At 37.1% G+C, this 14,401-nt stretch overlaps 1 protein-coding gene across 2 annotated transcripts in view; it reads left to right on the plus strand.

The window, feature by feature from the left end:
- Positions 1–4,977, plus strand: part of LOC134822334 (serine/threonine-protein phosphatase 2A 65 kDa regulatory subunit A alpha isoform-like) — a 116,857-nt gene extending 111,880 nt beyond the window's left edge. For both annotated transcript variants that reach the window (XM_063833344.1, XM_063833345.1), the window contains exons 12-18: positions 10–80; positions 224–409; positions 586–709; positions 2,306–2,439; positions 2,539–2,762; positions 3,899–3,987; positions 4,139–4,977. In XM_063833344.1, the coding sequence (XP_063689414.1) occupies positions 10–80; positions 224–409; positions 586–709; positions 2,306–2,439; positions 2,539–2,762; positions 3,899–3,987; positions 4,139–4,152 (842 nt within the window). In that variant the 3' untranslated portion in view covers positions 4,153–4,977. The remainder of the gene's footprint in view (positions 1–9; positions 81–223; positions 410–585; positions 710–2,305; positions 2,440–2,538; positions 2,763–3,898; positions 3,988–4,138) is intronic.
- The last annotated feature ends 9,424 nt before the right edge of the window (positions 4,978–14,401 follow it).

Below are 14,401 nucleotides of genomic sequence, written 5' to 3' on the forward strand. Positions count from 1 at the left end.
TTATTTCAGAATTCTGTACCAACTTGCCGGATGATATCCAAGAAGCTGTTATAATGCCTAATATTCTTCCCGCTGTTAAAGTCAGTATATTTCTCTTTAACAATTATTTTCTGCCCTATCTTTAATTCAGATATCTTCTTGTTTGAATTAACACGTGACTCGTTAACTGACTAATAAGACCCAATGTTGTTTTACCATGGTAACATAACAATACACCTCTCAGGAATTAGTATGTGATACGAACCAGCACGTGAAAGCCGCCCTAGCCTCAGTGATAATGGGACTTAGCCCCATAATGGGTAAAGATAACACAATCCAGCACTTACTCCCACTATTCCTGATCCTACTCAAGGACGAGCATTCCGATGTCAGACTCAATATTATCTCCAATCTGGACAGTGTCAATAAGGTAACCGTGACTTCCTTTCATGTTAAACAACTTTCTCTAGAGCATTCTTAATAAATCCAATTTACAATTCTAACGTGGAAATTTAAAAGCTCTAATATCAAATCGAAAATATCATCCTTAAATCCTAACACGAGCAGCAAAAAATAACCTCCCATAATAAAATGTGCATTGTTCAGGTGATAGGAATTCACCAGTTGTCACAGTCACTTCTCCCCGCTATTGTGGAACTCGCGGAGGACCCTAAATGGAGGGTTCGATTAGCTATTATCGAACACATGCCTCTTCTCGCTGAGCAGCTCGGTAAGTTTGGATTTGATAGAGTGCATGAAATGCTGTTGGATATTGTATGCTTGAAATTATCTCCCCGATCTATATTTTGTACTTTTATTGGAGGAACTTGTAAAGTCACTCAAAGACAGAATTGCACAGCTATCCGGTGAATGAATTGTTCGTTTTTTGTAAAGTTTGTGATTAATGTGTTTGATAAACTTACCAAAATGAAAGAGTTACAGAGCAAGTAGAACAATTGACATTCTGCATAAAATCTATGGACTAACCTAATCGATGAATAAAACTGAAGAGGCGATGAGAATAAAGCATTTATACGTAACTTGTTAGTGACCTCTTAGTAGCTTGTTAACGACCTGTTAGTATTTTAGTAGCTAGTTAGTAATCTGTTTGTAACTCATTAGTAACTAACTGTTAGTTAATTGTTAGTGACTTGTTTGTAGCTTGTAAGTGCCCTGTTAGCAACCTATTGGTAACTTGTTAGTAACCTGTAAGTAACTTGTTAGTAACCTGTAAGTAACTTGTTAGTGATCTGTTAGTGATCTGTTAGTAACCTGTTAGTAAGGGGGGGGGGGGGGGGTCCAAGGGGAACTTTGGGAAAGTCCCCCAAGATTTCTGAAGTTCCCCAAAAAAAAGTTCCCCAAAACTCCCCAAAATTCCCCAAAATTATTCAAAATCATTCAAAATTATTCAAAATTTCTCTAATATACATTAATACCCATTAATGTTAACATGTATGTTATTATAAGGTATAATCTTAACTTACTTGTTGATACTTGCAGCATGATAATTTTTTGGCATGATAATTTTTTGGGGAACTTTGGGGAATTTTGCGGAACTTTCTGAAGTTCCCCAAAAAAAAGTTCCCCAAAATTCCCCAAAATTATTTGTTTCATTGATAATTTTTTGGGGAACTTTGGGAAAGTCCCCCAGGTTTTCTGAAGTTCCCCAAAAAAAGTTCCCCAAAACTCCCCAAAGTTCCCCTTGGACCCCCCCCCCCTAGTAACCTGTCAGTAACCTGTTAGTAACCTGTTAGTTACCTGTCAGACGTCAGTAACATGTTAGTAACCTGTTAGTAACCTGTAAGTAACCTGTAAGTAATCTGTTAGTAACCTGTAAGTAACCTGTAAGTAACCTGTCAGTAACCTGTAAGTGAGTAGTGACCCCACACATAATAACTCGTGTTTTATTTGCAGCCCCACTGGGTAAGTAAGATTTACAGAATAACGCGAGTAGTGTTACCATGGTAACGAGTAAGTTACACGTATGTACGCTAAACACCCGCTAACAGCACTCCCTCTAGTGGCCCTGATTTCGGAATTACCTTATTCTTGGAAATTAATTCAGCAGTTTGAAAACTCTACTTTCTTTTCGTTTGATTTCTTCAGGGGTAACATGGTCTATTTCGATCTGAAATAAACTTGACCGGAGCATTTTTCGCACAATTTTGTTTCTGGGAATAAGGTACTCCAAAAAAGTTTAAAATATGCATGCCAAGTCCCTCCCCGTCCAGTATAGTGACTATACCCCACTGTTCATTGCAGGTGTTCAGTTTTAATGCAATTAACCAATTAATTAATTTACTGATTAATAAGCTGCTGTTTGCAGGAGTTGAGTTTTTCGACGAGAAATTGAACTCACTATGTATGAGCTGGTTAGTCGATGGAGTGTTCGCTATCAGGTCCGCTGCTACTTCTAACCTCAAGAAACTTGTCTCTATATTCGGCCTGGAGTGGGCTCAAGTTAGTTAACCTCAATTTTTTTAAATCTCACACTTCATTTTACTTCTAGAGATCTGATGGTGCCTAGAAGAGCAGTCCTTTAACTAGCTTCTCCTTCAGAACACAGTAATAACCAAAGTCCTGTCCATGGCCCGAGACCCCAACTACTTGCACCGAATGACGACCTTGTTCGCTATAAACGTGTTAGCAGAGGTGTGTCCTCCTGATGTAATCTCCAAGTTCATGGTCCCAGTTATCTCCAACCTGGCTGCTGATGCTGTCCCCAATGTCAGGTTCAACGTCGCTAAAACTATGGCGCTCATTGTTCCGAGTCTTGATGCGCAGTGAGTATTAGTAACCATAGTTACCTGTTACAGTTACCTGTTACAGTTACCTGTTACAGTTACATGTTACAGTTACCTGTTACAGTTACCTGTTACAGTTACCTGTTACAGTTACCTGTTACAGTTACCTGTTACAGTTGCCTGTTACAGTTACCTGTTACAGTCTAGGACTTCGCTCTACCTTTAATACCCCTGCAGATCTTTCTGACTCCTTTATGTTTACATGCTCCTTAAATAATAATAATAATAATTTTTAACTCGTATATTGGGTAGATTGAGTATTTATTATGGATTTTATATTGTTGTTAGCCCTGCTGATTTGTGTATTAGTAATGATTACCTATCTGATGGACTACGGTATATACAGTTGATGGTAGTTTTCTCTTATTTTTCTTCTCTTGCTCTGCAAGCCCTGATTCTTGTATAAACATATTGTTTGATATAATATTGTATATTTTTGTATTGATTGTGGTATTTTGTGTGCCAGATTCAGCAATGGGTTCTTGCTGAATCACTGTATATTACACTATGTGACTAGTCCCTTTGATCCATCTCTTGCCCTGCAAGCCCTGTTTCTTGTCTATACAGCATATAATTATCATGTATCACATTGTAGTATGTAATAAACATTTGTAGTAGAGTAGGATTGTTTGAATTTCTTTTTGCTATGTTTTATAATATTTATTTGTATAATTTGTGAGTGTTTCTCCCGCTTTTCTTCCCTTGTGCAGCAAGCCCTGTCTCTTGTAAAAACAACCTTGAAAGTTTTGTAGATACATATAGTTTCTACACCTTTATCCTCTGGTCCCTAGGGTCAGCTGATCCCGGGCCAGAGGAAAACTACCGACTGCCAAGGTCTGACGCCTAGGCAGTCGAGACCTCTTATTGAGACCCTTTATAATAATAATAAATACAACTTTTATAAACCGCCTTATAGCTAAATCATATAACTCGATATAATTTAATCCTGGAGATAAACTCCAGTGCTTTCTAAAGCGGCTCTTACATTAACTGAGCTTAGTTTAATTGAAAATTAGACATGACAAGTTCATTTTACCTATGTAAATGCAAAATCAATCAAATGCTAGAGAAAAGAAGTATGTTTTGACTGTACACTTTAATTTAATGTATCCCAGGACTGTAGAGTTCCAAATCAAGCCCTGTCTTTCCAAGCTATATGACGACGAGGATATGGACGTCAAATATTTTGCCCATGAAGCATTAGGTGAGTAATATCATGCATTTACTGTTCATTTGGTGGATTTCAGCTAATTAACTTCCATTATAAGTTCTTGTTTTAAACCAGACACTAAGTACATTTTACATTGCTTCAAGAAATGATAGCAGGATTGAACACTAACTGTTTGTACCTTCAGTTCTCTGCCACTAAGAGGAGACACGAACTTCATCCTGACGACACCACACTGCTGATCATCTCAGTTTAGAACTAGATTCCCCCTCAACTGAGAGTCACGTGTCCGCCCACGTGTCTGCCCACGTGTCTGCTGACTGGTCACGTGGTACCTGATAACAGTATATTGTGTGCACGTGTGTAACTAGCATAACTGTTTCCATATCATTGTGAAGAAATGGAGACATTAATAAAGAGACAGGACGATCCGGGATTTGCTGTTTTTCATTAAAACTTTTTTAACAAACTTAAAATAGAAAAAATGCGCGCTGTATAATATGTTTGCTGCACCTCTAGGGCGGGGTGACCCCTCTTCTCCTCCCCAAATCCGGGGTGGGGGACCGGGGTGCCTCCAAAATCTAATGTTTTGAAACAAGTTGCAACATTGAAATACCTACGTTGTAAGTCAATGTTTAATGTTTACTAGCCTCTCATTTAGTTTCTATTTTCGATATATTTAAGCACTAAGCAGCTTTACCCCCGAGAGAGCGATATAATTACTTTTCTACTATTATAAGTTAATTAGTATAGATGATTAATTAATCGCTTAATTAATCTACTTTGAAAGCCAGTCTGTTTTTTGAATTTCCTTAACTTGTGCTGAAGGCTATATAACCAAAGAGTAGTCACGTGACTAGAATGCAGCCCTTAGCTTTGATTGGTATGTTTGAGTCACGTGTTCGAAAAACAGTTCTCTGATTGGCCGTATTAACTTACATACCAAATTGATCGCTGTTCACATATTTATATCAAATTGATGTTTGGAAATTAACTTGAGTCTACAATATTACTTGTTTAAAAGAATATGTGCTATTTTACTGAATTAAAAAATCATTCGCGAACTAATTACAATTCCGCTATACTCTCTTGGAGTTGAAGGAAAGTCAAAATAATTACCATGAAAAAGAGTGTGGGGCTCTTAAAGGGGCCGGGGGGGGTCTTCATCAAAATTCTCTCGAAATCGACTTTATAGTTGTTTCTGATAGATGGGAGTGATATCTATCAGCTGCTTTTGGTCCCATGGAAAAATATTGTTCCTAGCCGAAATGATCGCCGGTTTAAGGTCAGCGCTTATGTGTAATTGTATTGCGCGAGCGATTTTCAATCGCAAATTCTGAATATTGAGTCTAAAAATCTATCTTCTCCCACATTTTTTGAGCAATCACCCTGAAACTTTTAGGATATGTTCTAGGGACCATTTAGAAGAGATCAATCATACAAAATTTTGAGATAGGCCTTTAAATATTTTTTATTCAATTTTGAAAATCTTGGACCTCAAAAAATCGTAAAAAAACGTTAAAAAACGGCCCCCTTAAAAGTCATGTCAATAATGCCGCCACTTTAATACTGGGCTTAACTGTTGCTGTAATCCTCGTCTTTAAAAGCAACATGGCCCTCCACGAGCTATTTGCAGATTCTACACAGAATAGAATCATGATCGGGAAACATAATAGGGCAACATTTGACAACAGCTTTCTGCTGTGAGCTTCCTCCGACCGAAATCAAACTTCCAGCACCTCAATCGTGTCAAATAGGGTCTAATAGACTGACTAAATGGTTGCGGGTGAGATATTCATTCAAAATTATAAAATTTCGGTCCTGGAAATTTCATCTTCAAAAACTGAAATGGGACAGAAATTGGGACAGTATGATTTTTCAATTTTCATCCGGATTTTGACTTCCAATACCCCAATTTGGTTTCGAACCATCATCAATTAACTGACCAATTGGTCTCTGAGCAAAAAATCCACCCAATCTGTCAAATTTGTGTTCAGAAAGTTTCATATTTTAAAATGGGACAGAAGTTGGAAAATATGAATTTTCGTTTTGTTAAGCTTTCTTCAGTGAGCTTCCTCCGACCGAAATCAAACTTTCAGCAGCTCAGTTGTGTCAAATAGGGTCTATTGTTGACTGACTATAACTAATTGGTTGCAGGTGAGAAATTCAGTCAAAACTGTAAAATTTCGGCCCTGGAAATTTCAGCTACAAAAACTGAAAATGGGACAGAGTATGGGACAGTATGATTTTCCAATTTTTTTAGAGATTATGACTTCCAGTACCCCGATTTGGTTTTATACCATCATCAATTAACTGACTAATTGGTCTGTGGGCAAAAATTTCATCCAATCTGTCAAATGTGTGTTCAGAAATTTTCATGTCTGAAAATGGGACAGAGTTTTGAAAATACAACTTTTCGTTTTGTTAAGATTTCTGATGTGAGCTTCCTCCGATCCGAATCAAAATTCTAACACCTCAATCCTGTCATTTGGGATCTATAGTTGACTGACTAATTGGTTGCAGGTCAGAAATTCGGTCGAAACTGTAAAATTTCGGCCCTGGAAATTTCAGCTTCAAAAACTGAAAATGGGACAGAGTATGGGACAGTATGATTTTCCAATTTTCTTCGAGATTTTGACTTCCAGTACCCCAATATGGTTTCATACCATCATCAATTAACTGACTAATTGGTCTGTGGGCAAAAATTTCATCCAATCTGTCAAATGTGTGTTCAGAAAGTTTCATATTTTAAAATGGGACAGAAGTTGGAAGATATGAATTTTCGTTTTGTTAAGCTTTCTTCTGTGAGCTTCCTCCGACTGAAATCAAACTTTCAGCACCTCAGTTGTGTCAAATAGGGTCTATTGTTGACTGACTAATTGGTTGCAGGTCAGAAATTCGGTCGAAACTGTAAAATTTCGGCCCTGGAAATTTCAGCTTCAAAAACTGAAAATGGGACAGAGTATGGGACAGTATGATTTTCCAATTTTTTTAGAGATTTTGACTTCCAGTACCCCAATTTGGTTTCATACCATCATCAATTAACTGACTAATTGGTCTGTGGGCAAAAATTTCATCCAATCTGTCAAATGTGTGTTCAGAAAGTTTCATATCTGAAAATGGGACAGAGTTTTGAAAATACAACTTTTCGTTTTGTTAAGATTTCTGCTGTGAGCTTCCTCCGATCCGAATCAAACTATCAGCGCCTCGATCGTGTCATTTGGGGTCTATAGTTGGCTGACTAATTGGTTGCAGGTCAGAAATTCGGTCGAAACTGTAAAATTTCGGCCCTGGAAATTTCAGCTTCAAAAACTGAAAATGGGACAGAGTATGGGACAGTATGATTTTCCAATTTTTTTAGAGATTTTGACTTCCAGTACCCCAATTTGGTTTCATACCATCATCAATTAACTGACTAATTGGTCTGTGGGCAAAAATTTCATCCAATCTGTCAAATGTGTGTTCCGAAATTTTCATATCTGAAAATGGGACAGAGGTTTAAAATACAACTTTTCGTTTTGTTAAGATTTCTGCTGTGAACTTCCTCCGATCCGAATCAAACTTCCAGCGCCTCAATCGTTTCATTTGGGGTCTATAGTTGACTGACTAATTGGTTGCAGGTCAGAAATTCGGTCGAAACTGTAAAATTTCGGCCCTGGAAATTTCAGCTTCAAAAACTGAAAATGGGACAGAGTATGGGACAGTATGATTTTCCAATTTTTTTAGAGATTTTGACTTCCAGTACCCCAATTTGGTTTCATACCATCATCAATTAACTGACTAATTGGTCTGTGGGCAAAAATTTCATCCAATCTGTCAAATGTGTGTTCAGAAATTTTCATATCTGAAAATGGGACAGAGGTTTAAAATACAACTTTTCGTTTTGTTAAGATTTCTGCTGTGAACTTCCTCCGATCCGAATCAAAATTCTAACACCTCAATCCTGTCATTTGGGATCTATAGTTGACTGACTAATTGGTTGCAGGTCAGAAATTCGGTCGAAACTGTAAAATTTCGGCCCTGGAAATTTCAGCTTCAAAAACTGAAAATGGGACAGAGTATGGGACAGTATGATTTTCCAATTTTCTTCGAGATTTTGGCTTCCAGTACCCCAATTTGGTTTCATACCATCATCAATTAACTGACTAATTGGTCTGTGGGCAAAAATTTCATCCAATCTGTCAAATGTGTGTTCAGAAATTTTCATATCTGAAAATGGGACAGAGTTTTGAAAATACAACTTTTCGTTTTGTTAAGATTTCTGCTGTGAGCTTCCTCCGATCCGAATCAAAATTCTAACACCTCAATCCTGTCATTTGGGATCTATAGTTGATTGACTAATTGGTTGCAGGTCAGAAATTCGGTCGAAACTGTAAAATTTCGGCCCTGGAAATTTCAGCTTCAAAAACTGAAAATGGGACAGAGTATGGGACAGTATGATTTTCCAATTTTTTTAGAGATTTGGACTTCCAGTACCCTAATTTGGTTTCATACCATCATTAATTAACTGACTAATTGGTCTGTGGGCAAAAATTTCATCCAATCTGTAAAATGTGAGTTCAGAAATTTTAATATCTGAAAATGGGACAGAGTTTTGAAAATACAACTTTTCGTTTTGTTAAGATTTCTGCTGTGAGCTTCCTCCGATCCGAATCAAACTTCCAGCGCCTCGATCGTTTCATTTGGGGTCTATAGTTGACTGACTAATTGGTTGCAGGTCAGAAATTCGGTCGAAACTGTAAAATTTCGGCCCTGGAAATTTCAGCTTCAAAAACTGAAAATGGGACAGAGTATGGGACAGTATGATTTTCCAATTTTTTTAGAGATTTTGACTTCCAGTACCCCAATTTGGTTTCATACCATCATCAATTAACTGACTAATTGGTCTGTGGGCAAAAATTTCATCCAATCTGTCAAATGTGTGTTCAGAAATTTTCATATCTGAAAATGGGGCAGAGGTTTAAAATACAACTTTTCGTTTTCTGCTGTGAACTTCCTCCGATCCGAATCAAAATTCTAACACGTCAATCCTGTCATTTGGGATCTATAGTTGACTGACTAATTGGTTGCAGGTCAGAAATTCGGTCGAAACTGTAAAATTTCGGCCCTGGAAATTTCAGCTTCAAAAACTGAAAATGGGACCGAGTATGGGACAGTATGATTTTCCAATTTTTTTAGAGATTTTGACTTCCAGTACCCCAATTTGGTTTCATACCATCATCAATTAACTGACTAATTGGTCTGTGGGCAAAAATTCCATCCAATTTGTCAAATGTGTGTTCAGAAATTTTCATATCTGAAAATGGGACAGAGTTTTGAAAATACAACTTTTCGTTTTGTTAAGATTTCTGCTGTGAGTTTCCTCCGACCTGAATCAAACTTCCAGCGCCTCGATCGTGTCATTTGGGGTCTATAGTTTACTGACTAATTGGTTGCAGGTCAGAAATTCGGTCGAAACTGTAAAATTTCGGCCCTGGAAATTTCAGCTTCAAAAACTGAAAATGGGACAGAGTATGGGACAATATGATTTTCCAACTTTTTTAGAGATTTCGACTTCCAGTACCCCAATATGGTTTCATACCATCATCAATTAACTGACTAATTGGTCTGTGGGCAAAAATTCCATCCAATCTGTCAAATGTGTGTTCAGAAATTTTCATATCTGAAAATGGGACAGAGTTTTGAAAATACAACTTTTCGTTTTGTTAAGATTTCTGCTGTGAGCTTCCTCCGATCCGAATCAAAATTCTAACACCTCAATCCTGTCATTTGGGATCCATAGTTGACTGACTAATTGGTTGCAGGTCAGAAATTCGGTCGAAACTGTAAAATTTCGGCCCTGGAAATTTCAGCTTCAAAAACTGAAAATGGGACAGAGTATGGGACAGTATGATTTTCCAATTTTCTTCGAGATTTTGACTTCCAGTACCCCAATTTGGTTTCATACAATCATCAATTAACTGACTTATTGGTCTGTGGGCAAAAATTTCATCCAATTTGTCAAATGTGTGTTCAGAAATTTTCATATCTGAAAATGGGACAGAGTTTTGAAAATACAAATTTTTCGTTTTGTTATGATTTCTGTTGTGAGTTTCCTCCGACCTGAATCAAACTTCCAGCGCCTCGATCGTGTCATTTGGGGACTATAGATGACTGACTAATTGGTTGCAGGTCAGAAATTCGGTCGAAACTGTAAAATTTCGGCCCTGGAAATTTCAGCTTCAAAAACTGAAAATGGGACCGAGTATGGGACAGTATGATTTTCCAATTTTTTTAGAGATTTTGACTTCCAGTACCCCAATTTGGTTTCATACCATCATCAATTAACTGACTAATTGGTCTGTGGGCAAAAATTTCATCCAATCTGTCAAATGTGTGTTCAGAAATTTTCATATCTGAAAATGGGACAGAGTTTTGAAAATACAAATTTTTCGTTTTGTTATGATTTCTGTTGTGAGTTTCCTCCGACCTGAATCTAACTTCCAGCGCCTCGATCGTGTCATTTGGGGACTATAGATGACTGACTAATTGGTTGCAGGTCAGAAATTCGGTCGAAACTGTAAAATTTCGGCCCTGGAAATTTCAGCTTCAAAAACTGAAAATGGGACAGAGTATGGGACAGTATGATTTTCCAATTTTTTCGAGATTTTGACTTCCAGTACCCCAATTTGGTTTCATACAATCATCAATTAACTGACTTATTGGTCTGTGGGCAAAAATTTCATCGAATTTGTCAAATGTGTGTTCAGAAATTTTCATATCTGAAAATGGGACAGAGTTTTGAAAATACAACTTTTCGTTTTGTTAAGATTTCTGCTGTGAGCTTCCTCCGACCCGAATCAAACTATCAGCGCCTCGATCGTGTCATTTGGGGTCTATAGTTGACTGACTAATTGGTTGCAGGTAAGAAATTCGGTCGAAACTGTAAAATTTCGGCCCTGGAAATTTCAGCTTCAAAAATTGAAAATGGGACAGAGTATGGGACAGTATGATTTTCCAATTTTTTTAGAGATTTTGACTTCCAGTACCCCAATTTGGTTTCATACCATCATCAATTAACTGACTAATTGGTCTGTGGGCAAAAATTTCATCCAATCTGTCAAATGTGTGTTCAGAAATTTTCATATCTGAAAATGGGACAGAGTTTTGAAAATACAAATTTTTCGTTTTGTTATGATTTCTGTTGTGAGTTTCCTCCGACCTGAATCAAACTTCCAGCGCCTCGATCGTGTCATTTGGGGACTATAGATGACTGACTAATTGGTTGCAGGTCAGAAATTCGGTCGAAACTGTAAAATTTCGGCCCTGGAAATTTCAGCTTCAAAAACTGAAAATGGGACAGAGTATGGGACAGTATGATTTTCCAATTTTTTCGAGATTTTGACTTCCAGTACCCCAATTTGGTTTCATACAATCATCAATTAACTGACTTATTGGTCTGTGGGCAAAAATTTCATCGAATTTGTCAAATGTGTGTTCAGAAATTTTCATATCTGAAAATGGGACAGAGTTTTGAAAGTACAACTTTTCGTTTTGTTAAGATTTCTGCTGTGAGCTTCCTCCGACACGAATCAAACTATCAGCGCCTCGATCGTGTCATTTGGGGTCTATAGTTGACTGACTAATTGGTTGCAGGTCAGAAATTCGGTCGAAACTGTAAAATTTCGGCCCTGGAAATTTCAGCTTCAAAAACTGAAAATGGGACAGAGTATGGGACAGTATGATTTTCCAATTTTTTTAGAGATTTTGACCTTCAGTACCCCAATTTGGTTTCATACCATCATCAATTAACTGACTAATTGGTCTGTGGTCAAAAATTTCATCCAATCTGTCAAATGTGTGTTCAGAAATTTTCATATCTGAAAATGGGACAGAGTTTTGAAAATACAACTTTTCGTTTTGTTAAGATTTCTGCTTTGAGCTTCTTCCGATCCGAATCAAAATTCTAACACCTCAATCCTGTCATTTGGGATCTATAGTTGACTGACTAATTGGTTGCAGGTCAGAAATTCGGTCGAAACTGTAAAATTTCAGCCCTGGAAATTTCAGCTTCAAAAACTGAAAATGGGACAGAGTATGGGACAGTATGATTTTCCAATTTTTTTAGAGATTTTGACTTCCACTACCCCAATTTGGTTTCATACCATCATCAATTAACTGACTAATTGGTCTGTGGGCAAAAATTTCATCCAATCTGTCAAATGTGTGTTCAGAAATTTTCATATCTGAAAATGGGACAGAGTTTTGAAAATACAAATTTTTCGTTTTGTTATGATTTCTGTTGTGAGTTTCCTCCGACCTGAATCAAACTTCCAGCGCCTCGATCGTGTCATTTGGGGACTATAGATGACTGACTAATTGGTTGCAGGTCAGAATTTCGGTCGAAACTGTAAAATTTCGGCCCTGGAAATTTCAGCTTCAAAAACTGAAAATGGGACAGAGGGGACAGTATGATTTTCCAATTTTTTCGAGATTTTGACTTCCAGTACCCCAATTTGGTTTCATACAATCATCAATTAACTGACTTATTGGTCTGTGGGCAAAAATTTCATCCAATTTGTCAAATGTGTGTTCAGAAATTGTAATATCTGAAAATGGGACAGAGTTTTGAAAATACAACTTTTCGTTTTGTTAAGATTTCTGCTGTGAGCTTCCTCCGATCCGAATCAAAATTCTAACACCTCAATCCTGTCATTTGGGATCTATAGTTGACTGACTAATTGGTTGCAGGTCAGAAATTCGGTCGAAACTGTAAAATTTCGGCCCTGGAAATTTCAGCTTCAAAAACTGAAAATGGGACAGAGTATGGGACAGTATGATTTTCCAATTTTTTTAGAGATTTTGACCTTCAGTACCCCAATTTGGTTTCATACCATCATCAATTAACTGACTAATTGGTCTGTGGGCAAAAATTTCATCCAATTTGTCAAATGTGTGGTTAGAAATTTTCATATCTGAAAATGGGACGGAGTTTTGAAAATACAACTTTTCGTTTTGTTAAGATTTCTGCTGTGAGCTTCCTCCGATCCGAATCAAAATTCTAACACCTCAATCCTGTCATTTGGGATCTATAGTTGACTGACTAATTGGTTGCAGGTCAGAAATTCGGTCGAAACTGTAAAATTTCAGCCCTGGAAATTTCAGCTTCAAAAACTGAAAATGGGACAGAGTATGGGACAGTATGATTTTCCAATTTTTTTAGAGATTTTGACCTTCAGTACCCCAATTTGGTTTCATACCATCATCAATTAACTGACTAAATGGTCTGTGGGCAAACATTTCATCCAATTTGTCAAATGTGTGTTCAGAAATTTTCATATCTGAAAATGGGACAGAGTTTTGAAAATACAACTTTTCGTTTTGTTAAGATTTCTGCTGTGAGCTTCCTCCGATCCGAATCAAAATTCTAACACCTCAATCCTGTCATTTGGGATCTATAGTTGACTGACTAATTGGTTGCAGGTCAGAAATTCGGTCGAAACTGTAAAATTTCAGCCCTGGAAATTTCAGCTTCAAAAACTGAAAATGGGACAGAGGGGACAGTATGATTTTCCAATTTTTTTAGAGATTTTGACCTTCAGTACCCCAATTTGGTTTCATACCATCATCAATTTACTGACTAATTGGTCTGTGGGCAAAAATTTCATCCAATTTGTCAAATGTGTGTTCAGAAATTGTAATATCTGAAAATGGGACAGAGTTTTGAAAATACAACTTTTCGTTTTGTTAAGATTTCTGCTGTGAGCTTCCTCCGATCCGAATCAAAATTCTAACACCTCAATCCTGTCATTTGGGATCTATAGTTGACTGACTAATTGGTTGCAGGTCAGAAATTCGGTCGAAACTGTAAAATTTCGGCCCTGGAAATTTCAGCTTCAAAAACTGAAAATGGGACAGAGTATGGGACAGTATGATTTTCCAATTTTTTTAGAGATTTTGACCTTCAGTACCCCAATTTGGTTTCATACCATCATCAATTAACTGACTAATTGGTCTGTGGGCAAAAATTTCATCCAATTTGTCAAATGTGTGTTCAGAAATTGTAATATCTGAAAATGGGACAGAGTTTTGAAAATACAACTTTTCGTTTTGTTAAGATTTCTGCTGTGAGCTTCCTCCGATCCGAATCAAAATTCTAACACCTCAATCCTGTCATTTGGGATCTATAGTTGACTGACTAATTGGTTGCAGGTCAGAAATTCGGTCGAAACTGTAAAATTTCGGCCCTGGAAATTTCAGCTTCAAAAACTGAAAATGGGACAGAGTATGGGACAGTATGATTTTCCAATTTTTTTAGAGATTTTGACCTTCAGTACCCCAATTTGGTTTCATACCATCATCAATTAACTGACTAATTGGTCTGTGGGCAAAAATTTCATCCAATTTGTCAAATGTGTGTTTAGAAATTTTCATATCTGAAAATGGGACGGAGTTTTGAAAATACAACTTT

Source organism: Bolinopsis microptera, chromosome 10 (genome assembly GCF_026151205.1).
Source record: "Bolinopsis microptera isolate Bmic1 chromosome 10, MBARI_Bmic_1.0, whole genome shotgun sequence".
Lineage (NCBI taxonomy): Eukaryota > Metazoa > Ctenophora > Tentaculata > Lobata > Bolinopsidae > Bolinopsis > Bolinopsis microptera.